The 27,770-nt window shown below is 42.6% G+C and overlaps 1 protein-coding gene across 1 annotated transcript in view; it reads left to right on the plus strand.

Moving 5' to 3' along the window:
* Positions 1-27,770, plus strand: part of LOC113011589 (NACHT, LRR and PYD domains-containing protein 12-like) — a 534,299-nt gene that overhangs the window by 137,463 nt on the left and 369,066 nt on the right. The window contains exon 6 of the mRNA XM_080298057.1: positions 2,583-2,759. Coding sequence (XP_080154183.1) covers positions 2,583-2,759 — 177 coding nt within the window. The remainder of the gene's footprint in view (positions 1-2,582; positions 2,760-27,770) is intronic.

Consider the following 27,770-nt stretch of genomic DNA (forward strand, 5'->3'; position numbering starts at 1 on the left):
TAAACACTGAAGCCCTGAACAGGAATACAAATCATTTTCTGCCAACTAGCGACACTCCAGCAGATAATGGCTCAGAAAGCTAAAATGAGCCAATCATTTCTGTGTTTAGTTCCCCTGAAATCAGATCTGATATCAGCAGCTGTGAGTTCATTCATCATTATTGTCCAGTGATGAGATTTCTGCTCCGTTTGGTAACAGTCAGCAGGTTTTTCCTGCGTGTGGACGTGAACAGTCGTACCTGACAGCAGGTAGCAAACAGAGATCATCTTTCCAGCTGGAACTCTTCACTGAGCTGAACTCATTCAAAATGTTCTGGAGTCAAAACAGGAAACAGTCCAAATGTGTGTCTTCACTCTGACTCTGGATCAGATCTCAGTGACAGACTGTGGACATTATGGAAGCCTAAATGTGACACCATCTTCCTCCTTCATCTGCAGATTAAAGCCAAACAAAGATTCTCATTAAAAGTCTGCAGGTCTGAGAGAGACTCAATCGTTGTGTCATGTCAAACACAGTAAGAGGAGCTGAAGCACAGATGTGAAGAGCAGATTCATCAGATTATGACCTCACTCTGTTTTGTCTTCATATACATTCAGTCTGTGTTTATAATGCAGATTTTCTGCTTTTATAATAACACATTTTATATTTTCTATCATCACAGACTGACTCAGTGTCGACTCTCAGAGTCTCACTGTGAAGTTGTGGCCTCAGCTCTGAAGTCCAACCCCTCCCATCTGACAGAGCTGGACATGAGTAACAACTACAAGCTACAGGATTCAGCAGTGAAGCTTCTGTGTGCTGGACTGGAGAGTCCAAACTGTCGACTGGAGACTCTGAGGTGAGTTCACTGACTGCGGCTGTTTTTGTTTTTCTATATTTCAGGTCTTTGATTGATGTTTGAAACTTTCTTTAGTTCCTAAATGTTCAGGATGTGTCTGAAGACAAATGTGAAGAAGTTTGAGTGCTTTCAGAAATGTTGTCTTTCCAAACGACTGAACAACAGTTTTTCCTTTTGGCTCCAAACAGAAGTGACAGACTTGAGCAGGGTTCATTTAAAGGCTGACAGAAGTGGAGTGGTGACGGGGAGATGTTTGACAGGACAGTGTTTCAGCCTCCACAGCTTCATGTTGTGCTCCATCAGTCAGTGAAGATGAAGTCAGTGCTGATGAGGCTGTAGAGTGTGTGAGGGATGTGAATGAGGATGATGAAGATCTGATGATAGCAGATAAAAACAGGCTGCAGAGACTTTGAGCCATACAGGGCACACAGTGTGTGTACAGAACAGCTGAAATCATTATGGAGGCCTCACTGGAATATGGAAGCATCACAGTACAGCTTCAGTGAAGCATTGAAGTCTCTGATATGAGATGAGAAATGAAGCAGCCAGAGCTTTTTCATGAGTGGAAATCCGCTGTGACTGTGAGCTGCTGCTACAGCCTCCAGATTAGCCAGCAGCTCATCCTGCTCAACATTTTCTCACCAACTTTAATGGAAGTGTGATGTTTTCAGCTGGAGTGATGGTCAGGGTGGCCTCCCTCTCCTCTTCTTCTCCTCTTCCTCTTTCATTTGTAAAGCCACTTCTGCTGCTTTCATTCATTTGGAAGTCCTGTAGCTGAGTTTGGGAGAGACTAACAGCCTCGGCAGCAGAGGGGAGAAAGGCTGTAACACCACCACTTTACTCTGTTCTACCTGTCACATCATTTTATCAGGAAACTAACATGCTCATGTTTTTACTATGTTTGTCTTGAAGATGTGAGAAGATCACATGGTGCTTTTTATTATTGTGTTGGTTTGTTTCCTGTCTCTTGGATGGAGCCCAGCTGTGCGTGGCCCCTGGGCCTGTGGTCAGAGTGTGTGCTGGATAATCTGGCCCAGGATGAGGCCAAACTGACATGGGATGAAATGTCTGTCACATAATTGAGCTTAGTGTAGTTTCATTTCTGCACAATTTAAAAACAACCAAAACTTTGTTCTGTCTTTTCTATGTTATACTGTAGACTTTCTTTGATACTGTGTCCAAAAGGAGCAGCTTTTACTTTGAAGGGGAGGCGTCCCTGTTTCCTCTTCAGGTTGGATGATGGAAGCAAATTAGTGTGTGATGTTCTTTCAGTGTTGCACTTTGTAGACGCTCCCTGAGCACTGGTCTCACAGCCAGCTGCACATAGAGACCAGTGTTGTTAGTCCAGGTCAGAAGATGACTTGTTGGAATGAAAATGAGCTTGTAGTTTGTCTGCTTTAATAATGTGACTGGAAAAAGGTGTTGGACTTCAAATATGTCCATTTCTTTCACACTTCACCTTTAAAAGTGAAGCCTTGTGGTTCCTGGAAGGAAAAACACGACTTTTTCAAGTCTTTGTCCTGTTTTTATGATAACTGTATGACTTTAATGTGAAACATTCAGAGTTTTTTCTCTTGTTGTGTTTGTTTGAAGCTGCTTCCTGTTGGCTTCAGCTGTTTGGAGTTTCCATTTTCTAAACGTCTACATTCTGAACCTTCTTCAGCTCTGAACAGATGATGAAACACTGAATGATTTCAAGCTCACACTTTGTCTAATAAACTTACATCTTTCATTCTTTATACAGATTGGAGAGCTGTGGTTTGTCAGAGATCAGCTGTGATTATCTGGCAGCAGCACTGAAGTCCAACCCCTCCCATCTGAGAGAGCTGGACCTGAGCTCCAACTACAAGCTGAAGGATTCAGGAGTGAAGCATCTGTGTGGTTTCCTGGAGAGTCCAGGATGTGGACTTGAAACTCTGAGGTCAGTCAGCATGTTTTAGTAGTGCTGAGATGAATATGATGTGAAAGTTGTGCTGACACTAAACTGCAGACATCAGGCTGATATTATACTGACCCACACTGTAGCAGAACAATGTTCACATTTCAAACCTTCAAAGAAGAAGAAAAATCCTCCACTGGATAATTCACTGTGAAACTCTCCAACTCTTCATTCCACCTTAAAGTCTGTCTGACACTGAAATCCAAAGCAAAATGTGCGTTTGCTTTACAGACAGCAGTCCAACACAAACATACACACATCATCCAAAACACAGTCCAACATCCAAATCTCCTCCACTGCCAGCATGAATGATGGGAAAGAGAAGGAGGAACACTCTGACATTCAGGGTTAGAATGAGTTTCATGAAGCAGACTGTGAAGATCAAAGCTGCATTAGAAAGCTTACATGAATGAATGAGTGGACAGAAGTGGACAGAGATCATCTGAAGCACTTCAAAGGCTTTAAATCAGCACATTTCTCTTTATTCTTTATCAACTCTGTTAGTTTCTCTCAGTTTTCTGTGGAATGAAGCTAACAGCAGGCTAATAAGTTGCTGACCAATAGGTTTCTATTAAAGGTTGTAATTTTTATATGAAAAAGTGCTTTGGCTCAGCAGGGATCAGCTTACAGGTAGAATACAGCTGCTGGATGGGATTAGCATGTCATAGCTATCTACCAAACTGATAACTGGGGGATTTCAGGCCATCTATGAATCATTTTTGCTAACTGTTTATTCAGCTTAGGCTCACAGGGCTGGAGCCTGTGCCCTAGCTGTCATAGGGCAAGAGGCGTGGTCCACCTGCACAGGTGAGCAGTCCATCACAGGGCCAACAGAGAGAGACAGAGAAGCACTCTCTCACATCCACACCTACAGCCAATTTAGAAGCACCAATGAACCTAAGCAGCATTTCATTGGACTGTGGGAGAACATCCAACCTCCACAGAAAGGCCAACAAGCTTCAACCTACAACCTTCTTGCTTTAAGGCACTAGTGCTAACCACTTATCCCCATTTCAGCCCAAATCCTGCATCTTCCTGTTTCTGACTCCAGGCCAGCTCCACTAACACTTTCTCATCAGACACTGCCACCTAGTGGAGGAAGTCTTAGTTCCATTTGAAGCTTCAGATGACAGTTAGTTCCTTTACAAAGAGGTGGAGGTGGTGGGGCCACAGCACCATCATCACTGAGTGCTAGGGATAGGTATCGTTTAGGTTTTATCCGATACCATCTGCCATCAAACATGAAGACAGTGTTACGAAATCAGTTTTACCCCGGTTCTTTTATTCGTCGAAACTTCCAGAGATGGCACCGGAACTCAGTAGTTATTTCACAAAACCTTTATTCATCTTTATTTATCTTCATTTAAGCATGCACTTCTAGAAGGAAAGACGAGGCCGGTGTGTCCATTTGCAAATCTTCACCCCTTTGTCTGTGAAACACAGTTTTGTAGGGGCGACCCTATCATAAAACCACCTACGGTGTGCTGCAAACTCTGTGTCTGTGTCTATGTGCACGAGCACATGAATGCCTACATGTGCACGTTTTTGCGTGTCTATTTGAGTGCTCGTGTGTGACTGTGTACGCATACCTGTGTGTATGTGTGTGCACATGAGTGAGTGTGCGTGTGGATGTGTGTGCGTGACTGTTAAAACACTGTGGGTGTAGGTGACTCCCTAGGTCATAAAACCCATCTCCCTTCCAGACCAGTTATCCAGTTACAAATGTTGAGACCCCCACCCAAACATTCTCTGGGGAATTTCCACTCAGCATTAACTCCTCTCTGTTTTACTTTCACAGTTCAAGTAGGGGAGGGGTCTCCTACAATCTACTCCTAAGTTCACGACACAGTGAGGCCTTTATTATATTGAGGGCATTGTCAGTATTATGTATAGATATTGTATAGATATTGTCAGTATCTCTACAATAGTTCTACATTCTATGTTAACACATTTCTAAACTCTAAAATAAGCTAAACATTCCTACAACAGCCGCATGTAACTACGACGGTGTTTGCTAGTTCACATTACATGCATTAATGTAATAACGTGGTTAGCCTACTCAACGTAAATTGCACACGTACAACATTAAGCTACTCACCCAGAGAAGAACGGCTGCTACTGCCATCATCATCCGTCATCATTTCTGCTACACTGGCAGGGCTAGGGGCCAGGACTCTCCTCTTCAGGTTCTTGGGGGATGTTGCTAACTCCGGGTCCGATAACAGGCACCACACCCACAGTATCACCTTAAAGCACAGGCTGCTGAGTTTGCATTTTTTGCTGTGAAGTACAGCCAGACCTTTGACCGCTTCGCCTTGGGCATTTTTAATCTGTAGCTCTGCTCTAAAAGAAAGTACGTACCTGCGCTGCCTACTAGGCTTGCAAAGGTAAAATGATTGGCTAGAATCCAAAATGTATGACATCTCAGGAAAAAAAAGCACCAAAATGTGTGTTGCTTTTCGGTCTGGTTACTACCATTTATGTCTGAACTGGTGCCATAATGGCACCGGATACCGGTGCCCATCCCTACTGAGTGCCATAGGACACTTAACCTTTGTTTCCATATGCTGGGAACTTCCTGTTGTTCCAAGGAGGACTGGAAAATGTGTGAAAATCTCCCAGTCAGTTCCTCACAGCACACTTCAATCATTTCCCTCCCACAGCATCAGGACCAGGGCTTTTTCTCTCTTTGGTCCCACTAAGAGATTTCCACACAAACACCTCATCAGTGGGACTCTCAGAGCTACCAGCCCTTTGCTACAATCACAAAGCTCTTCATTGAAATCAATGATATCAAAGCTGGAATCAAATGAGTCCAAGTCTTCTGCTGATTCAGCATCACATTCATCTTTGCTCCTTGTTCTGCATCCCCACCATGGACTTCATTCCTTTCCAAGCCAGCCTTGAGTGTCCTTTATTCAGCTCATCCTCTGCTTTACTTTTACACCTGATTGTAGCTGCTTTATCTCTCTTTCAACAAGTTTCTGTGCCTCAATCTTTTTCTTCTCTCCCTCATAACAAGACAGCTTCTTCTGCCTGAGAACATGTTGGAGTGATTTACTAATCCAGGGCTGCTTATTGGGGAAAATACTTCCTGTTTTCAAAGTAATCCCCATTTTTCCCAGAAAGAAATGTAAGTAGAAATCGATGATCTAAGTGAGAACATGAGCCTTTAAAAAGTCCCAGTGGGTGGAGTCAAAGCAGTCTCTCAGTCCCAGTATAGAGTCTTTGGTCCAGACTGGAACAACTGTGTGCCCAGTTTGAGCTCTCTTCAGTCCTGTGACCTGACAGACCCAGAGGGGCCATCACATCACATTTAGAAGCTCCCCTAATGGAGCCACAACACATGTCCAATACTTAGTCTGTCTTGTTGGACCAACTGGAAGAAATGATTCAAGGACTTAGTCACAGAACAGAGATTCAAATCTCCAAAATCCAACTGGCTGCATCAGGACATATAGTCTGAAACTCTGCACAGTTTCCTGTTTGAAGCTGCTTCCTGTTGGCTTCAGCTGTTTGGAGTTTCCATTTTCTAAACTTCTACATTCTGAACCTTCTTCAGCTCTGAACAGATGATGAAACACTGAATGATTTCAAGCTCACACTTTGTCTAATAAACTTACATCTTTCACTCTTTATACAGATTGATGGACTGTGGTTTGTCAAAGATCAGCTGTGATTATCTGGCAGCAGCGCTGAAGTCCAACCCCTCCCATCTGAGAGATCTGTACTTGTATGGAAACAACCATAAGGATCCAGATGTGAAGCAGCTGTCTGATCTTAAGCAGAGTCCAGACTACAGACTGGAGACTCTGAGGTCAGTAGAGTGATGGAGTGAGTGGGTGGTGCTGTCAGCAGTATTGTACTAAACACAGTCAGTATGAAACAAAGATTCAGTGTTTCCTGTAAAGCTGCAGCTTCTCAGTGAAGCTGTGAGAGGAGAATGGTGACAGGCTTCAGGATTGGACACAAACACTTCCTGTTTCTGGCCTTTATGGTCACCATAGTAATGGCTGACACGCTCTGATCAAACGCTGTCAACAGCCAATCAGCTCTCTGAACAAAGCAGCACGCAGACCAATGACTGCATTCATTTCCAAGTTTAAAGCAGTGAAGAACACAGTCTGTAGGTGAGGAAGAATTTAGTGAGAGCAGATGTTTGGATGGAATTCCTCCAGTTAACAGCTGGAACCGTCCATCTGGATTGTTGGGCTTGTTGTTGGGGTTCCTACAGAGCTCAGAGTGGACACACCAAGGTTCTTCTAATGAATGAAAGTCCAAACTCAAACTAGGAGGGAAAAACATTTTCATCAACTTCAATAAAAATCCAAAGATTAGAAAAAGTGAAGCAACAATGAGTCCTAGTACAGTCCCAGCACTGAAGTCCCTGCTGCTCTTTATACTGGATGTGCTGCATCACTGACTGACAGCTGATGAAGAGTCTCTGGAAACACTCGTTTATCTCCTCTGCTCTTCCTTCTTCTCTCTGCAGGTGGGAACCATGGCAATAAACAGGACGGTGTGTGTGCTGAGAGAGGAGGAGCTGTGTCCTGATGATCCAGAGAGGTTGAAGCAGCAGCAGCTTGTGTGTAGAGACGCTCTGACTGGGCCATGTTACTGGGAGGTGGAGAGGAGAGCTTCATCCAGCAGTGACTGACAGAGGAATGAGAAGAAGTGCAGATGACTGTCAGTGCTGCAGAGTGAACTGCTCTGAGAACAGCTCCACTGTCAGACACAATGTAGAGTCCAGCATAATCCCTGTGTGTCCCTCTGGATCTGACAGAGGATCATCAGTGTATCTGGACTGCTCTGCTGCTGCTCTGTCCTTCTACAGTCTCTGCACAGTCTCTGTCTGACTCTGGCTTCAGACCCTCCTGGATCAAACTCACCTGGAAAGACTTTCAAACATCACTCAATAGATTTGAATACAGAATATATTTGATATATACTGTAGATGTACTGTAGAGTTGCAGTTTGTCACTTGTAAATACAGTCTGTGAGCAGCTGTGAGCTGAAAGATCTTTCTAGAAACACGAAATGTTTTCACTCTTCTGTTGCTTTTTCATATATTTCCACAACATTAATATTGATCCCACCTGTCTCACCTGTTTCATGCTTTTATACATAATAACAGGACACGTGTGATCTGAGCGCTGCTGTGGTTGCTGTGCTGCACGTCTTCATTTAGATAACAGAGACATCTAGTGGTTCAGAGGGAGAACTGCAGGAGGTGGAGCTGTGTTTTAGCATGGAAAACTTTATCTTTTAGGTGCAGATACAAATATGACAAGTATCAGTGTGAGATACAAAAGGTCACATCAGTCAGCAGAGGGAACAGTGATCACACAGCAATGTAAGAATAGAAACATAACAGTGAATCTGGACATGTATACAGATGGAAGCAAACAAACAGGATGCAACACTACATTAAAGCCACAAATGGGAAGAAAACAAAGCCAAAGGAAAATATATTTGATCTCAGGAATCCAAATCAGATGCTTTAGAGCAGGGGTCGGCAACCCTGGGCACGCGTGTCACAGCTGCCACGTGAAGGGTTAACTGATGGCACGACCATAGCTGGACTGGCCATCGGGCATACCGATGGTGAATTTTTGTTTTTAATTGGCCAATGATGTTTTTTATATTTTCAGTGTGGTTATCTGGTGAGAGGGAAACATGAAGATGAAACCAGGAGATGTCCTTACTGAATCATCAGAACTGAGCAGGTGATGGAGAAACAGGTTTACCTTTTAGGTGACATGAATGAGTTGAAGGGAAGTTATGAACTGTTTCTGAGAGACAAATAACACCAGGATCCTTTTTTACGTAGCTGACAGCTGGTAACTGTGCAGGGGCGGGTCTAGCAAAGTGTTGCCAGGGGTCCATGTAGGGCATTAAAAGGGAAAGGGGGGCACAAAGAAATACTTTCTTATTCTCATTTAAAATGTCTAGCTTTTAAAAAAATAATTATCTGAGTCTTACAACAAACAATTGATAGATTGATACATATATACCATCAGAACAGTGTACATCACTGACACAACAGTGTTTATTTTCATTCAGAGGCTTTATGATTTTTCCTATAATGGTGAGCCGGTCTCTAGTCAAAATCCCCGGGAACCCCGGGAACCACGCCTGGCAGTCCGAACCACGCCTGGCAGTCCAAACCACGCCTGGCAGTCCGAATGAAACAAAACAAACAAGCAGGTGCTATTTGAAGCCGACTACTTCCCAAGCATGAAACACCTGCAGATCAGAGCAAAACCATATACTCAGTGCTAGTTGTGTGGTCACACAGCCGAAGATGAACGCCGTCAGGAAGGAGAGCGACACGATGAAGGTGTAGAAAAACCGGTAGTTATGTTTCCCTACACAGTTCCCAACCCAGGGGCAGTGATGGTCAAATCTCTCTGAAAGACAGTGATCAACTCACATTTTAGGAATGTTAAAAAAAAAAAACTCTAGAGCACTGAGCTATATAAAATTGCGCTCTCTGCAGCTCTGTGAAGCCTCTTTTTATTATTTATGGGTTGTAAATGTCAGTGTCGCTGTGTGTTCACAGCTCACCCACACAGTTGTCACACAGGCTGCAGTGGGAGGTGCGCGGGCGGAACATCTTGCAGGTGAAGCAGTACTTGAGCTTCACCACCTGCTGATTGATTAGCACTTCCTTGGTGCGAGGCGGAGGTCGATAGCTGGTGTTTCCAGTGTTGTCTACAGAAAAGAACAGTGAAAATAGGGACACAGTGTTGTGCTTTAAATCTGAGGTAGGTGTGCAGTTATTGCTGCAGTAAACATCGAGTTTCCACTTCCATCAAAGTCATGGCAGCAAACTTACAAGTGTCACATTCACAAACCACTTTAAAGCACGATAAGTGTGAATGGATACCATCACATTATCAGCAATGCATGCACATCATTAGGGCTGCACGCATCTCTGGTCAGTACTTTGAGCTTCTCATTAAAAACCTTTTGAAGGTTGCTCTAAAAGATCATTTCAAAAAGTTTTCCCTCAATCACTGCTACAGACTTGAACCCACAGGGGAAGGAGGTAGTGATGGGTCGTTCGCGAACGACATGGCTCTTAGAGCCGGCTCTTTGACGTGAACGACGCGAGCCGGCTCCTTATCGCGAGCCGTCACGTGGGGTTTATTTTTTCTTTCTCTCACCCTCTCTCTCTCTCGCACTTTTTTTCGCTTCACTTCGCACCTGAGCCTTGTGCTTTATGCTGGGCAGAGGGGGGAGGGGCGGTAGTTACACTCAGTAGCACAGGAACAGAGCCAGAGGGAGAGAGAGAGAAAGAGGGCCAGGGACAACAACGTCACATTAGAAAGGTATAGTAATCATCCACAACTATTTTCGGTTGCAGATGATAAAGGACTCAGAAAGTTTATTCATGCAGGCCCATATGACAGAGAATATGCATTTTCTTTTTGTTTTCATATTATAATTTATATTTAATTGTGTTGTGGTTTGCAGTATTTTGTGTTGTTTTCACTTTAAATTTGTAAAAGGAAAAAGCTGAAAATTTAAATAGTTAAAAGTTGAAATGTGAATAGTTGATTTTTGTATTATATGATTTATTTATTACATTTTATGTGGAGTGAAAAAATAAAAGTATATTTACAGTGGCCCCTACAGACAAAGCACATACAAACTTCAAATCACGTACGAACTCTGAAGCACGTACAAACTCCAAAACACGTAAAAACTCCAAAACACGTACAAAAAACTCAGAAGCACATAAAAACTCAAAACACGTAGAAAAGACAACAGAAGTGCTCCAGGATGCTGGGCGCAGTGTTGAGCTTTTGTTACCTAGTGGCTACACAAGCCAGCAAGTACCAACGACCGGATTTGGTGTGTGGTAGTAACAGGTAAGTGAACTTTTTTTTAAATTATTTGAATATATATGAGTGCCTGTGTATAAATACACAAACAATACACACATGCTTTCAATTGTGTAATTTAAGTGCTGTGAGAAACACTAAAATCTCACGCTCCGAGCCCCGCATCAGTTTGAACTGGGGTCGTATTAAACGGGCTGACAATGTCAGTTTGGGAACATTTACAGGAGAGTTGTGTCTACTTTGTGGACAGACACGCCCCTTTTTGCCAGGTCAGGGTGAAAGGTCGGGACAGGCCTGGTTTGGTTCAGTACCGGCCGATCTCCTACATGACAGAAACCTGGCCTGGGCAGGAAGTCTGGCTCTGATGCTGATTGGCTACGTTTTCATTAGCTGTGTAATCGGATTACTGCCTCCATCATCAAGATCCAATGTAACTATTTTTTACTTTAACGACTGACAGTCCAAACGACCGTAGGAGGTTTTGGCAAACTATAAATTGTCTCTGCCAGCTGTGACTCCTCAGAGCTTCCTCCTCACTTAAATATCGACTCCACTCCTGTGTCACACAAAACTGAAATGTTGCTTTAACAAACACTTTGTTGCTTCTTGTTCTTTGTTCAGCACAGTATCTGATGGTAAACCTCTTGCACACAACTCTGCTCGTAGTTCCTGGTTACTGATACCTTTTCCTTCACACCTGTCACAGTAGAAGAGGTTTGTAAGCTTTGAATAGCTCCAACACCAGAAACTCGTCCTCACAATCGTTCTCCTTCCTTCTTGCACTTGGCTGCAAATATCATAGCTGAGCCAGTGTCTTATATTTTTAATCTTTCTCTACAACAGAAGGCTTTACCACAGATGTGGAAGTGTGCCTCTGTACTCCCCCACTGAAAGCTGGTGATTCTTCAACAGTTAGTAATTACAGGCCAATTTCCAAACTCTGTGTCTTATCTAAGGTTCTTCAAAGGCTGGTAAATAATCAACTTCAAAGTTATCTGGATGAAAATATGATTTTATCTCCCTTCCAGTCTGGTTTTAGGAAACTGCACAGTACTGGAACTGCTTGGATAAAAGTTCTCAAAGACGTCTATGAAGCGCTGGATGCAAAGAACTACTGTGCAGCTCTTTTTATTGATCTATCAAAGTCTTTGACACTGTTGACCACAACAAAAAATCTTCTGGCACAACTTCACCTACTTCCAAGCTGCGTGGAGAGGCGAACACAGTTGATTTCTCTGCTTCTTTCAATAACACAGTCCCAGATTTGAATCAAAAGACTTTTAGAACAGTTTGAAATCCGGACAAACCTGAGCAAGTGCAGTCATATAAATATCTTGATGACAAATGCTATTATTTTTCTGTAAAGCAAATTGACCTAAAAGTAAAGTAACCTTGATATGTCAGGATGTAGATGTCCCACCCAAAAACGTCATCCAGCCCTGAAACATCGGTACTGCTCAAAGCAGCATTGCTGTCCACACGTCCATCAGAGTGTTTCTGTGGACTTCATGGTGTTGCTGCTCCCAGTATTCTCTGAGACAACCTCTGAGGCCGTCACAGAGCAGCTGTATTTGTACTGACATTACATTACACACAGGTGCACTCTATTTAGTCATTAGCACTCATCAGGCAATGTCTATGGGCAACTGACTGCATTCAGACCAAAGGGGGCTGAATAATAATGCACATAACAATTCTCTTCACTCTGCTGACAAGAGATTCAACCCCCACTATGAGCACCTTCTAAAGAGCACCATTGAAAGTATCCTCACCAACTGCATCACTGTGTGGTATGACTCCTGCACTGGGTCCTGCAGGAAAAATATGACAACGGGTAGTGAGAGCAGTGGAGAGGATTGCAGGGTCCTCTCTTGCCTCCCTCCCCAGGAGATCTACTGCGCCTGCATCATTCGAAAGGTCCTCTTCATTACAGGTGACTCCACTCATCTCTTCAACAGCGTCTTCAGTTTGCTGCCATCAGGAAGGATACTGAAGAGACCTTTTGACCTTTACATTTTCGTTAATATCTTTAAAACAGAAGCAGCACAAACGACAATTTTAGCAGCACAAACCAGCACAAACGTAGCACAGTTGATTGACACCAGTTTTGTTTGATTTAATTAATGTGGGGGGGCTGGTTGACCTCTGGGGACCTCTAGAAATTTTCTTGAATATCTTTAAAATGATAGCAGCACAAACAAAAAATTTTGCAGCACAAACGTAGCACAAACGTTTGATACCACTTTTGTTGGATTTGAAGAAGGTGGGGGGGCACACTTCATGTCAGTCGCGGGAAAAACCAGCAAAAGAACTCGAGCAGCCGGGCTACGTAAAACGTGTAGGGGGGAGTGTTTGCGGTCACGTCCAGCGGGTGTGTGGGCGGGAACGTTACACAGTCGCTCCACCTCAAGTCACTACTGCGCAGACTCTGGCTCCAAATTTGCAAGATGGCAGCCTCCACAAGCGGGATATTTTGGCTTCATTTTTGCACAATGGGAGGAGGCGGTGTCGCGTTGTCCATCTTTTCTATAGTCAATGATTTACTCCAATAATAACCCTGTCACGGCGAAACATGAAGCACAATCTAACTGGAGAACCGGGGACCCTCTCCCTCGACGTGTTTTTCTCCCTAATTCAAAGCTTTCTTTTAATGACATCGTTAACATTTCTCAACAAAAACACATGAACGTGTCACTGATAATTCAACAATAAAATCGCTTCATGTTGTGGCCATCACACAGTGTTGTCCAAATTGATTCACGATCTGAAAGTGCGCAGATTTAACGCACATAAACCTTGGTTGGCTTTATTATTTTATTTCACACGTAAAACACATTTATAGTTTTATCCACCATTCCTGTTAGTTTTGGCTGCGCTCGGTTCCAACCAATCAGACTGTCCTGAATTCGTATTTGAGGTGAGAGACAAACGACTGGAGGTCCATTGTGCATCAAAACAATGATTTTATTAAAGCACATATATGTGGGAAGCCGAGCACGATCACTCAAACAGCACCGATCTTCCCAGAACAATAAATGGGGTGTCATATATATAACATAGTTGATGACGAACATTATGCGTCAAAGCAGATAAATAACATGCATCAATTCCAGTAATTCCATATTCTAAAAAAGAACAGTTCCTTCCTCTGTTCCTCCGCCACCGCCAGATGCTTCCTGTTATTTCACTTACTGCACTTCAGAACAGAACATGAGCATGCCGTTTACAAGCAAAACAAGTCTTTATACTGTGCATGTGTGCAGGCAGACTATGTGTCTTGACCTCAGTGCATGACCTCACTCGACAAACAAAGACATTTTAGAAGTATACTTCCTGACTCTGTTTGAGTCATCTGTTACCAGGCAAACTCCAATGCAGCAGGCTGCTGAACACACACAGGCCTTTATTCTATTCCTATATAATATGTGGTGAATTGTAAGCATGTATGCAATCCTGTCGTGGCTCCAGGTCACCTTAACTTCCTGTTGATCGGCCAGACGTCGCGCTGACCGAAGCTTCAGACCATTAATTAACTTGACCGAGCTTCAACTCTTTAATTAGCACAAAAATGCAATATGTGTTTAACATGGTTACAGTTGCACCTGCAATGAAAGATTGTTATGTAATTATGCTCACACCTGAAATACAGACTTTAATGTAACATCAACAGTTTCAATAAATGCTCTGACGAAATGATAATGATAAATGATAAGTGATGCAACAGTAATAATAATGGTTATGAAAAGTAACAGTAAAATAATATTCTCATCTCTGCTTCCTCCTGCATCCTCCTCTTCATCTCTGCTTCCTCCTGCATCCTCTTTGTCTGTTCTTCCTCCTGCATCCTCCTCTTCATCTCTGCTTCCTCCTGAGTCCTCCTCTTCATCTTTGCTTCCTCCTGCATCCTCCTCTTCATCTCTGCTTCCTCCTGCATCCTCCTCTTCATCTCTGCTTCCTCCTGCATCCTCCTCTTCATCTCTACTTCCTCCTGCATCCTCTTTGTCTGTTCTTCCTCCTGCATCTTTGCTTCCTCCTGCATCCTCCTCTTCGTCTCTACTTCCTCCTGCATCCTCTTTGTTTGTTCTTCCTCCTGCATCTTCCTCTCCATCTCCACTTCCTGCATCTCCCTCGATTTCTACGGCGAACACCTCGGATGTCCTAACCAAAAAAAGGACAAGGAAAGGTTAGACGTTATGTTATTGTAAATGTACGAAACACATGACAGGTTCGTTAAGTTTGATAAGATTTCTTTTTTCATTTTGTTTCATTCTTTCATTTTCTCCAGTTTTACAGACCTCATGTAAATATTTCCTTTGTTATTTTTCAGAATGCTGAAAACACCGTACACAGAAGATTTTCAAATATGAAGAGATAGTAGACAGGAGAGTTGTAAATGTAAGTAATTTAGCCTGCTGCTGTGCAGATTTGTTTGCATCTTTGGACTTCCCGGATTTGAACTGTGCCTGACTGACTATCCATAAGCTTTTGTATTTGATGAATCTTCACTAATTCAGCCACTGAGTCAGGATTTCGCTCCAAATAGGACATTAAATAGGAACATACCACCTGATACGACCTGGTCGTGCTGCCTTCCTGATGTTTACGTTCTTTAAAGGCCTCCTGACATCATGCTCAGAAGGAGTGATTGATGTGGAGGTGCTCCTTCCCATTCAGTAACATCTGCTTCAGTTAGTTTTGCTTGTGAGCCACAATGTAAGCAGTGTTGCTTTGCTGACATGCACTCGATGCTGGCAGTACAAGCATTGTAGTGGTTCTTATGTTTTTGTAAACTAATTGTATAATATATTGAGCCATTCAATAGTACACAAATGTTTGTAGGCTCCTTTTTGTATGCAACTTGCATGTCTTTCTTAACTACATGTTTGTTTATATCATGTTTTTCAGGAAAAAGAAGAAGTTAAAGTCAAGTGGAAGCCCTGCTCAACATGGTATGTAGTAACAGCTTTGTTGGACGGGAACAGACATTCATACTGTTGATAAATAGTTATCACCTCAATTTGAACTCATGTATTTGGACTAAAGCAAATTGGGAGCTTTTAGCTATCGAGCTGCTCTTCTGTGAGGAGCTTGATAACTGTCCACCTCCAAAGTCCATTATGAGTTTTGGAGGTGGACATGGTCAACACTTTTAAGAGTTGGCATAAGACTTCACTTCTTTATAGAGCTTATAGTCAGGGCTGGTTCAGCTCAGCCCTTAGTTATGCTGTCATAGGACCAGACTGCTGGGGGTTAGTGTCCCCCCCCCCTCCCCCCTCTGTCTGTCTCTTTCAGGGTTATGCAGGCTCAGTATTGGTTGAAGATGCAGTCACGTCTCCTTTTACTAAAAACTCTCCCCCTCTCCCTCACCACCATCTGTAAACACACATGTCTCAGTAATGCAGTTCATGCATGTTACTAACTAAACTTCTTCCCTGGAGTTTCTGTGCTCTCTCATCCAGCAGGTTCTGAAGGATCGTGGCTGCTGCTGTGGTCCTGCTTGACGTCTGCTTCATATATTATTACTCTCTGACTTGATTTGATTCATTTATATTACAATGAAGGTGTATAAAGCATGACATGAATATAGAAGATATTTCATCCTAAAAAATTGTCATATGTCACAACCTAAATTATCCTATTTTGTGTGTGTGGTTGTTGTTTGTTGTGTTTTTCTCCTGACAGTGGCAAAGTGTGGGATGACACATGGGAACCTGCGCAGTTTTACACACAGTAAACCAGGCACCACAGAGATCGCACAGTTCACAGTTTGTAGTTCAGCATAAAAGTTCAAAATAAGATATTTACTGTACAATTCTAACCAGTGTCAGTCTCTGTTTCACTCTCTAACTGTGGCTTAAGTACATAAAACACTCATGAATCTGATCCATCAATAATATCTTCCCAGCACTCGATATCTCATAGTTTTACATATCAGCCAACATTATTGTCTACATGCTCATAAATATAGAAGTGACTTGGCTATTGTAACATATTGCAAGTTAAAGCAATACTGCACTGCACGTAAAGTAAGTAACATCTTGTATGAGGTGATTAGGGTCAGCAGTGCTGTGTATGGGAGCCTAAAGCAAAGCTAACTGCACCAGTACCAGCTTCACAACATGTTGTATATTATACGTTTCTACCTGTTTGTAATATGTCATCTGTCATGTTTAGATGCAGTGACAATTGCACATTTGGAGTCGTGGTCATATGTGGTTTTTATATACAGGGTATTATTTTTTTCTTTTAATTGTCATTTTTTTCTATTATTCTTGTTTGTTTGCACATCATTATTGTGTGCATATTGCATATGTAACATTATTTTTATTGTTAATATTATTATTCGATACCAAAGATACAATTTGATTAAGGGTTTTCCTGTCAAAATGTCAATAAAAATGCAATTACACGTGTAAACAATAGGATCAAAATACACTTTTAAAAAGTCTGTTGATCAAATACTGATTTTCAAAACATTCTAGAGGAAAATAGAGATAAAATAATCTGAATACTAACAGTGATCTTGGATGATGATGGAGGCTTGAATGGATTATTCTGTTTCAGTCAATAGGTTCATATCTATGACAATAATTTGATAAGTTTAACAGGTTGGTTCAGGCCTGGCAATACAGCAAATATTCACAAACTTTTGTTTTTGAAGAATGTTGATCTTTTTTGGGATGAAGCTATCTGGAAACATGACACAGCCCTTTAACCTCATCTGTATGTCTATCATGTGGCTGTGGTACTGGGTTTTGGTTTGATGCATATTCAGGTTACAGCTGGGGAATGGCAGTATGTTGTGGATTGATTTGGCATGTTCAACCACTGTTACACCAAACTCTCTCACTTATAACATGATCAAGGCCTCTTACCCAGTGTCATGGATTCTCTGTAGTTTTGGGGACACAGGGCCAAAGTCTGAGGCAGTAAGTCAGATCGAAGAAGGCCATGATTCTAAAATGGGAGTTTACTCGTGTCATTGTGTATATCCAGGAATATGTGCCTGAGGATAGTTGTCATGAAATCAATATTAAATCAAAGTATTCCTTAATGACCACAGCTGGCATGAGTTCTCCAAAGCTGCCTGCTGTCTCAGGATCTGTCTCCAAAAAGAACCAGGGAGCGCTAACATGTTATGTTCTAAACTGATGAAGAAAATGCACATTAAACATAGTATAAACTTACTGAGTGAAGTAATGTGAAGAGGATGCCTTTAGCTGCTATTGGGTTGGTTCCTTGATCAGTGCAATACAGAATCATTCATCTGGTTTGATGTAATGTCCTTCAAACACGTCAAACTGAGGCTCTGTAGTCTGTGTGGCCTCCACATGCCTGTATGACCTCACTACAACACCTGGGCATGCTCCTGATGAAGTGGCAGATGGTCTCCTGATGGATCTGCTCCCAGACTCCAGGACTAAAGCATCTGCCAACTCCTGGACAGTCTGTGGTGCAGTTGGTGGATGGAGTGAGACATGATGTCCCAGATGTCCTCAAATGGATTCAGGTCTGGGGAACGGGCGGGCCAGTCCACAGCAGCAATGCCTTCGTCTTGCAGGAACTGCTGACACACTCCAGCCACATGAGGTCTAGCGCTGTCTTGCATTAGGAGGAACCCGGGGCCACCCGCACCAGCATATAGTCTCACAAGGGGTCTGAGGATCTAATTTCAGCAGCTAATGGCAGTCAGGCTACCTCTGCCGAGCACATGGAGGGCTGTGCGGTCCCCCAAAGAAATGCCACCCCACACCATTAGTGACCCACTGCCCAACCATCATGCTGGAGGATGTTTCAGGCAGCAGAAGGTTCTCCAATATGTCTCCAGACTCTGTCACAAGTACTTAGTGTGAACTTGCTTTCATCTGTGAAGAGCACAGGGCGCCAGTGGCAAAGTTGCCAATCTTGGTGTTCTCTGGCAAATGCCAAACATCCTGCACGGTGTTGGGCTGTAAGCACAACCCCCACCTGTGGACCTCGGGCCCTCATACCACCCTCATGGAGTCAGTATCTGACCGTTTGAACAGACTTGCATATTTGTGGCCTGCTGGAGGTCATTTTGCACGACTCTGGCCTTTCTTTCCTACCCCACAGTACCTTTCCTTATCTTTTGTTTCCTAGTCTTTTACTTAGTCTTTGATCACGGTTGTCTTTCTAGATAATTAATGTCATTTGTTCTGGGGCGAGTCACTGGCTCGGGTGCATTCTGGGACTGTCAGTTCACCAGTGTGCTGGCATGCTTCTTAACAAACACACCACTACAGCAAACATCTCAGTTGTATTTGTTGATTTCTTCAACAAAACACTGAACAAAAAATGTCCTTGTGAGTGTGCTGCCTGGTGCTTTTACATTTTGTGGTAATTTGAACAGCCCAGAAAGCATCCCATGAATTCAATTATGTTATTGTATCTGAACATGTGCACTAGTCATTAAATTAGATGGGAAAGAATGATTCAGGGTAAACAACTGCACCAAGGGAATTACATTTTTCTTCTCAACATGTAAAATGTCTGTTGATAAGCAATTTCTGAAACAGACATTATAAAAATCACATTAAACAGATGTGATTAACTTTTTATTCTAGCAAACATAACATCAATGATGACACAATCAGTCTTCATCACAAGTGCTCAAATCACTCTCAGCAGCATCGTCTGGAACGTCCTCCTCCTCCGAGTCCATTTCCAGGAGTGGTTGGTGGCTGAGGATTCTCTTGTACACGTCCTTTACTTTGAGCATTTCAGCTTTCAGTTCACTTTGTTGTTTTAAACCAGGCTATGGAGTCCTTTCTGTGCATCCTCCGACATGCCAACAAGGGAGGCTGTAAAAACAACAAAACTATTAAATATAAGTAAAACAAACAAACCTCACCTCATAAACACAAGGAATTAGGATCATGTGATTAAACTTTTTTTTAAGGGAGAAGGTAGTGTTAGCTAGCAACCCAAATATAGGTAAAAGATCCAGTAAGACTTTAGCATCTGCTATTATTTTCAATCAATTCATCACCAAACGTATAAATAAATAAAAGATGTGCTTACAGTCTGAGGAGATTGTCCCCAACACCACAGATCGCATTCGCAACACTGTCCAGTGATTCTGCATCTCCCTGCAAAGGATCATCTCCTCCTCTCTCAGGCGCCTCACAGCCATCACCTTCTCAAAGACCTTTCTCTTTGTCCGGAGGTCAGCAGCAGCTACAGTTTAACAACATCAGATGGGAAAACATAGGAGCATATTATGATTCAAGAACAAAACATTCAACTACTGCTCAGATACTGGGAGTTTGTTTAAAAAGGATATTTAGAAATCAAGAGCTTACGTTCACTTGTGCTCTGCCAGGGCCAAACGTCGCTCTGCATGAGGGCATCACTGGATACGATTTGCTTTGTTGGTTCAGCGAGCTTGTTGTAGTCGTCAACAGCAGCCGCCAAGCGTTTCTTCTCATCTAAGATGACCTTGTGAATTCTGTGTCGCCTCTTGTTGCTATCTGTAAATAATCATAAAAAGGAACACCTTCACATAATGCATATATTTACATTTTAATCTACACTCATCAATTTGTTTGCTAGAACAAATCACATCCAGCTCAAACAAACCTGGATCTGATTTTATTTTGTTTACAAAGTAGCTGTACAAGCTGTACAAACTGAGCATCAAACGGTCCGTTTCAAAGAAACTGTGACACCATTTTGTCTGTAAAGACTTTGTGTTCGCACTCTGATGATGACGACAAGCTCCTCTACTCGTGCCTGCAACGCTCCAAGGCTGCCATCAGTTTGATCTGTTTCTAAGTGAGAGGAATATTAATCAGAATACAGGATGAGTAACAGTCACCAAACTACAGTGGACTCTGTAATCACTGACTTGATGATATTCATTATAAGACATCTGGAGCCTTCATGTGCTGCAATATCATGAGATAACAAGTATGTTGGTGTTCAGCTTTATAAAACCAACTAGTACGACATCACTTCAACCCAGGTCCAATCCAATTTGATCAAACGCAACAACTCTGCCATCAATTCTGCTTTTACAAGGCGTATTTTTCATTGTTTGTTGACACTGTCAGAAAGATCTTAACTCTAAGTTCTTTAATGAGGCCATGGTGGGTCCTGTTGTTATACACGAGTGCATTATATTGAGACTCACCTTCAGCCCATTGCTGCAGCGTGTCGTCATCCACACCCAGCTCATTTCTGCTCGCATTCAGGCTCTCCACTTGTTCTCTAAGGATCCTTATGATCTAAGAATACATTAATAAATGTCATTCATATTGACATTTTTAGAGTACTGGTGTTTTCCCCCATTACCACACACATTAAAATGGGTGTTGAAAAAATGACCTTTAGATATCTCTGGCTCAAAGTGCGGCCCAGTTGTTCCACTTTCCTTTTGTTCCAGCCCAAAGCCAGGAGGGTCAGCATGTCTGTTCGCCCTGCATTTCAGTTAGTATACAAATAAGAATGAATGAGCAGGAGACTGAGTGGAATCTCACACACAGACACACACCTGCTTTAGACATGTACTTCGTTGTGATGGCCGCCCTAGACAGGAAACTGTTTACTTGCTCCACCTCTTCTCCAACTGTAGAACCGGCCCCATCCTGAAACGCACCTCCCCATTTGATCTATAGAAAGGAGGTCACAATACATGACTGCTGAATTCATTCAACCTTATAACAAAATGTCTTAAACGTATCCAAGACTACAAGCTGCAGTATACCTCGCACATCCAATTGTGAGCTACTCAAAATTAAGTACACATTAAGATAAAGTCAAGTAAATAGTATTACGACAACACCAAGAGAAAAACAAAATAAATATCCACCCATCCAAATATGTATCCACACACACACACACACGTATGAGTATATGGTTATGGCGTTAACGTCATTTTAACAAGATTAACGCTGACAGCACTGATATATATGTGTATCTTCCATCATTTGTGTGTCTCTGGATGTATTTCACAAACTCAGCAACTTCCTCATCTTTCTCAATGAAGACACCTTCAAAGTTCCCCTGCTCTGAAGTGCTGAACGAACACAGTGACAGTTGTTTGAAAAGAAACATCAAAATGCAATTTTTGTACAAATCCATATTTGATTTATGTCCACAATGCATAACGTACCTTGCATTTGATTGAAAGCGATAAAGCTTGCGATTTCCATCAACTGACATGGCGAGCATGTCTGGAGTGCAGGCAGGGCAGCTAAAGCATGGCTCCTTGCACATCCTGTCCACCTCACACTTTACAGCACTCCACTCCAAGAAACTTTTACTGAAGGCATCAGCTGATATTCGGCCAGTCTTTTAAGTAGAGGACAAACAACAGAATATTCAAGGACAGTCATCATAAACATTGATTTGCACAATTTCCTTAAACTTGACAAATTTAGAAACTCACCCTTCCAAAATGGGCTGTTCTTTCATCCAGCACTTTGACAAACGCCTTAAGTGACATCCCAGGTGCAGCTTCTTAATGTCATAGAAAGACTGAAAGACATCCATTGAAAACAGGGTGCAGAAATTTAAGGTGCCAGGCCAATATCCACTACCCTGGAAGTCCTTAACTGAGGGGGACCATATTAGGCCACAGCTGGTGCAGCTCACCACTGGCAGTGCAAGGTTATAACGGCCTTTAGGAAGGATAAGGAGAAATCCAGTCATGGCTGAACAAAGACATTCATTTGTTTCATGTTGTGAAGATTTCATGTTGTTTTCAAAGCGGTCTGGTAAATCCAAATGACCTTTGACAGGTGCCCACATATACTGCGGGCCGAGGGTAATTCAAAACAATGTAGCAATGTACAATTTGCACTAAAACCTGCAAACACATCTATTGTGTATGTACTGTGTGACAAAAGAGCAACTTACCATTTATGGTTACAAGAGCCACAATTGCACCGGGTGAAACCTCAACGTTACAGAGGTTTTACTCTGGGGCCTTGAAAGCTGGAGGTTGAACCCATACCCCCTCACCCTTGAAGAACGTTTATCATGGTTTAAGGATTTGTTTTTCATTCAGTGGTCAGACTGGAGAGCACTGCAGCGGGTGTTTAATGAGGTCGATAAGACAATGAAGAGAGACAAGGTCAACTCTTCTTATGAGAATATTAGGAAGCGTCTTGTATATGATCAGCTCGCATATGGACTGAAGATTGGTTTACCTTCTGCCATGTTCAGGCCAAAAATCATCAAAAACCCTGAGGACAGAAAAAACAAAAAAAAACAAATGGTAGGTTGTCTCTGTGTGAGAGACGTTGGCATTATACCCGATATTTTTAAAGAATGCAATGTGTGGATTTCTTTTACAGACAACATCTGCCATATTGTGGACCGCTCAGAGTCTCCCCCTCCAGCACTGCTAATCCAGATGTTGGGTCTGTGTTTCCACAAGCCCCGCGAATTCTAGAGACTTAATCATCATTGAAGAAAACATGACAGTCGATCGATCGATTATTTGCGCAAGGGAGGCCACCACGAAAATGACCTCCAGATCCTCCTCCTCCTGCTGCCTTTATTGAGAGACCGTTCACACAAAACACGTCAGAACAAAGCCACGCCCAGACAAGGCATTGTATGTATATGTGTGAACTTCTGTAAGTGTGTGTGTGTGTGTGTGTGTGTGTGTGTGTGTGTGTCAGACCTCCTGCTGACCAAAGGGTCGTAAACGCAGGAAGGTTACATCAAAAGAAGCACAAGGATGTGTCTGTGATAAAAGACCACAGCCCCTGCACTACACAGAAAATTAAATAAAAACGTATGCTAACACTTTTTTCTGGTCATTTGTGTTTGTGTTTGGTCAAAGTGATTATGGAAAACACGCTGAGAAAAATATATCACAACCCTGCACACCCAGGGGGTTTAGGAAGTGTAAAGAAGCTCCGTATCGCTGTCAGTGAGGCAACAGGCTTAAAGCCGTCATTACCTGACGTGGAGCGTTTTTAAAAGGAGATGACACATATACTCTTCATAAACCTGCAAGGATAGAGGATACAGAAATGCAAGGATACAGAAATGCAAGGATACAGAAATAGAGTTTTGGTTAACGGGACTGACAAACAGTTTCAAGCTGATTTGGTTGACATGCGTGAATATTCTGCGGATAATGATAATGTTAGGTACTTATTGACATGCATAGATGTGTTTTCTAAGTATGCATGGGTTAGGTGCCTTGAAACCAAGACAGGACAGGCTGTTGCTGAGGCTTTTGGTGATATTCTGAGAGAGGGCCGTGTGCCTGAAAAACTCCAAACAGATTTAGGGAAGGAATTTTATAATAAACATTTAAAAAACTAACGGAGCAGCATAACATCACACATTTTTCAACCTTTAGTGAAATGAAATCATGTGTGGTAGAGCGTTCTAACCGCACCTTAAAGGGGAAAATGTGGAAATACTTAAGATCAGTTAACTCGCCAAGATATGTTAATGTGATCCAAGATCTTGTACAGTCCTATAACATGTCTCATCACAGCTCTATCAAAATGACCACACCGAGGTGTGCAAAGATAATGAGAAAGCAGTCTTTAACACCCTGTACAAAATGAAACCCCAAAAACCGGTGACTTTTAAATTTAATGTGGGCGATACAGAGAGAATATCTAAACTACGAGGCATATTCTGAAAGGGTTACCATCAGACCTACACAGACGAGTACTTTACCATAAAGGAGCGTTTAGGAAGAGACCCTCCCGTATACAAACTAGAGAATCTCACAGGAGCTGCAGTGAAAGGTGTATTTTATGAACCTGAGATACAGCAGGTGACTATTGACAAAAACAAAAAGGTTTAAAATAGAGAAAATACTTGGCAGAAAAAAAGAGGACCGAAAAAAGTTAGCGCTGGTCAAATGGCTCGGTTGGCCTTCTCATTTGAATTCATGGATCCCTGAAAAAGACATCATTGAAGTGTGATTAACAGAGACGCCGCAGCTCTGCATACTTTCATTCTGCACTAGACAAAGACTGAGGAAGGAAGGAAGGAAGGAAGGAAGGAATGGATAAAACGAACAACAACAACGCAGGCTTTTATGTGAGCCTCTTCTCGAATGCTTCAGCACATGTTTATCCAGGTAATAAGAAATCTCATTTTAGAACAAAGCTAGCAAAATAAACCGTATGAGGTTGGTGTTATAGAATTTCAATACCCAAGACTATGGTTGTCTTTTCCACAATCAGATTCGCGAGTGGAAATTTATGATCCAGTCAAAGATGGAGCATAACCGTGATTGAGCTGTCTGTGGGGCATTATGCATCTGTGGCGCAGATAATAAAACATTAAAACATAACACCGACATTAAAACACAATACAGTGAAGTTAGTAACTATGTTAGTGTTATGGGCCCTCGGGGTACAGTTCTCACATTTAGAGGGAGACTGGCAGGAATCTTAGGATTCAAATCAGAAGACCCGTTTGTACTTCATTATAAAAACACATACGCACCACATCCTGCAGACGTATACGGCGGAAAATAGAACATTTTTATTTATGCAGATATCGTTGATTACCAGCTTGTGGGTGACGCCCATGCGCGGCTATTAAGAGCAATAAATATAACAGACGATGACCGTCGGGGAGCCATTCTTCAATTTGACAGCACACACTACACACTGGTCTCGAAATCCTTAATCGATGACATAGAAATTGACTTGATAGACGACCAAAATCAACACATACCCTTTTTATACGGGAAGGTGTTTGTCAAGCTCCACTTCCGACCCATAAGACACCATTTTTAAAAAATAAGGATGTCTGTCTACAACACAGATGAAGCAAAATATGTAAGATATTATTTAAATCAGGCTGGTGGCGAATTGAATGGTTATATTGGGACTAGCACGCAATATGGCGCAGGTCTGGGAGGTTTGTTCAGCAGCCTGTTTAGAATTGCTGTACTGTTGTTTAAAAAAGGAGTCAGCATAGTCAAACCCCACCTAAAAACAGCAGCATCAGGCATAGTGTCTGATGTGATATCCAACATAACCAAGCCAACATCTACTGAGCAGGATGGCAACAGCTTGTATGTGTATACACCCAAACCTTCTAAGACCCCTCCCACTGCACACATGCGTGATACACCGCTGCCTAAAAAGCGTAAAATGACAAAACCTGCCAGGAAAGCCACCAAACGGAGACAACCACGCGGAGTGAAAAGACCCAGAACCAGTCGTTCAAAAACTACAGCATGTGACATCTTCTAAATGGCTCTGTTACACAACCAATCAGGAGAATGTCTAAAAACAGAGCTCGATCTTTTTACTGTCCCATACACACAAACGTCCATAGAGAAAACGACCTTTATTGAAATTCCACCAGTTTCTGCAATCACAGACGGAAGTCCAATCGAGTTTAAATCTCATCGTCCGGAGAGGATTACCTGGATCTAAACGATTCCTATATCTACACACGAGTAAGAATCACAGATGCTGACGGCACAAACTTAGGCAGGGATGCAAACGTGGGACTTGTTAATTATCCAGGTTGCACCTTATTTAGTCAGGTAGATGTAAATTTGGGGGATCGCTTGATCAGCCAATCATCCAACACGTATCCATACAGAGGCATAATAGAATGTCTTATCAATTATAATAAGGAGACTTTAGACACACAGTTCAGCAGCGCTTTATTCTGTACAGACACAGCCTCGCACATGAATGATACATGTATAGAACGTCTGGTGTCCTGGTGCAGCCACAACAACCTGGTGCTGAATGCCCAGAAGACAGTGGAGATTATTGTGGACTTCAGGAAGCACACAGCCCCACTCCCCCCCATCATCCTGACTGACACCCTCATCACCTCTGTGGACTCATTCCGCTTCCTGGGTACCACCATCACCCAGGACCTGAAGTGGGAGCCCACCATCACCTCCATCATTAAGAAAGCCCAGCAGAGGATGTACTTCCTGAGGCAGCTGAAGAAATTCAACCTGCCAACACGGACGATGATGCAGTTCTACACTGCAATGATCGAGTCCATCCTCACCTCCTCCATCACCGTGTGGTACGCTGGAGCCACTATCAGGGACAAACAGAGACTGCAGTGTGTTGTGCGCTCTGCTGAGAAGGTGATTGGCTGCAGACTCCCATCTCTGCAGGACCTATACACCTCCAGGACACTGGGGCGTGTAGCTCGGATCTCAGCTGACCCTTCTCACCCTGGACACAGTCTGTTTGACCTGCTCCCCTCAGGCAGGAGGCTCCGGTCCATTCGCACCAGAACCTCTCGCCATAAGAACAGTTTCTTCCCCTCTGCTGTCGGACACATGAACAATAACCATATGACTGTTCCCACCACTAACACATGACCCTACGCTGTGTTCACTGCATCATTCCATGTTTGGCACTGATCACCACCTGCACTCATGTATATATCATGTATATATCTATCTACGTAGCACTTTTAATTCTTATTCTTATTTTTATTTTTTCATGTCTATTTAAGCGCTATCTGACAGTATGTTTGCACTGAAGCACTGCAGCAATTTCCTAATGTTGTAAACCTGCTCAACATTTGGCAATAAACCCCTTTCTGATTCTGATTCTGATTCTAGAAGGGGAGAGCCAGGGTCTGGTGACCAGAGGTACTTATACAGCGAATAGCAATATTGTTGAATTGATTGCTCCAGTACACGCAGACCTGGTTTTTCAAGAAAAATTATTACTTAATGGAATCGATCTGTCGCTGAAATTTGTGCGCTCTAAAGACGAATTTGCTCTCATGACTGGAGCTAACACCGCGTATAAAGTTAAAATCGTCTCTGCCAGCTTATTTGTGAAAAGAATCAGTGTCTCACCAAGTGTCAGGCTGGCACACGGCAAGGCTCTGCATCATGCAAATGCAAAATATGCTGTAGACAGAGTTTCTTTAAAGACCTTCTCCACACCTGCTGGGGCAAGAATATCAACTAATGACAACTTTATGGGCAGGTTGCCTAAATTTGTCATCATCGCCTTCGTGGATAACGAAGCTTATCCTGGTTCTTTTACACGTAATCCATTTAATTTTAAAACTGTGATATAGAATTCATGTGTTTATACGCTGATGGACAGTCGTATCCGGCCAAACAATTCCAGCCAAATTTTCAGAGAAAACACTACACCAGAGAATTTTGTCAGCTGATACAAACCACTGG

This window comes from Astatotilapia calliptera, chromosome 3, assembly GCF_964374335.1.
Source record: "Astatotilapia calliptera chromosome 3, fAstCal68.1, whole genome shotgun sequence".
Lineage (NCBI taxonomy): Eukaryota > Metazoa > Chordata > Actinopteri > Cichliformes > Cichlidae > Astatotilapia > Astatotilapia calliptera.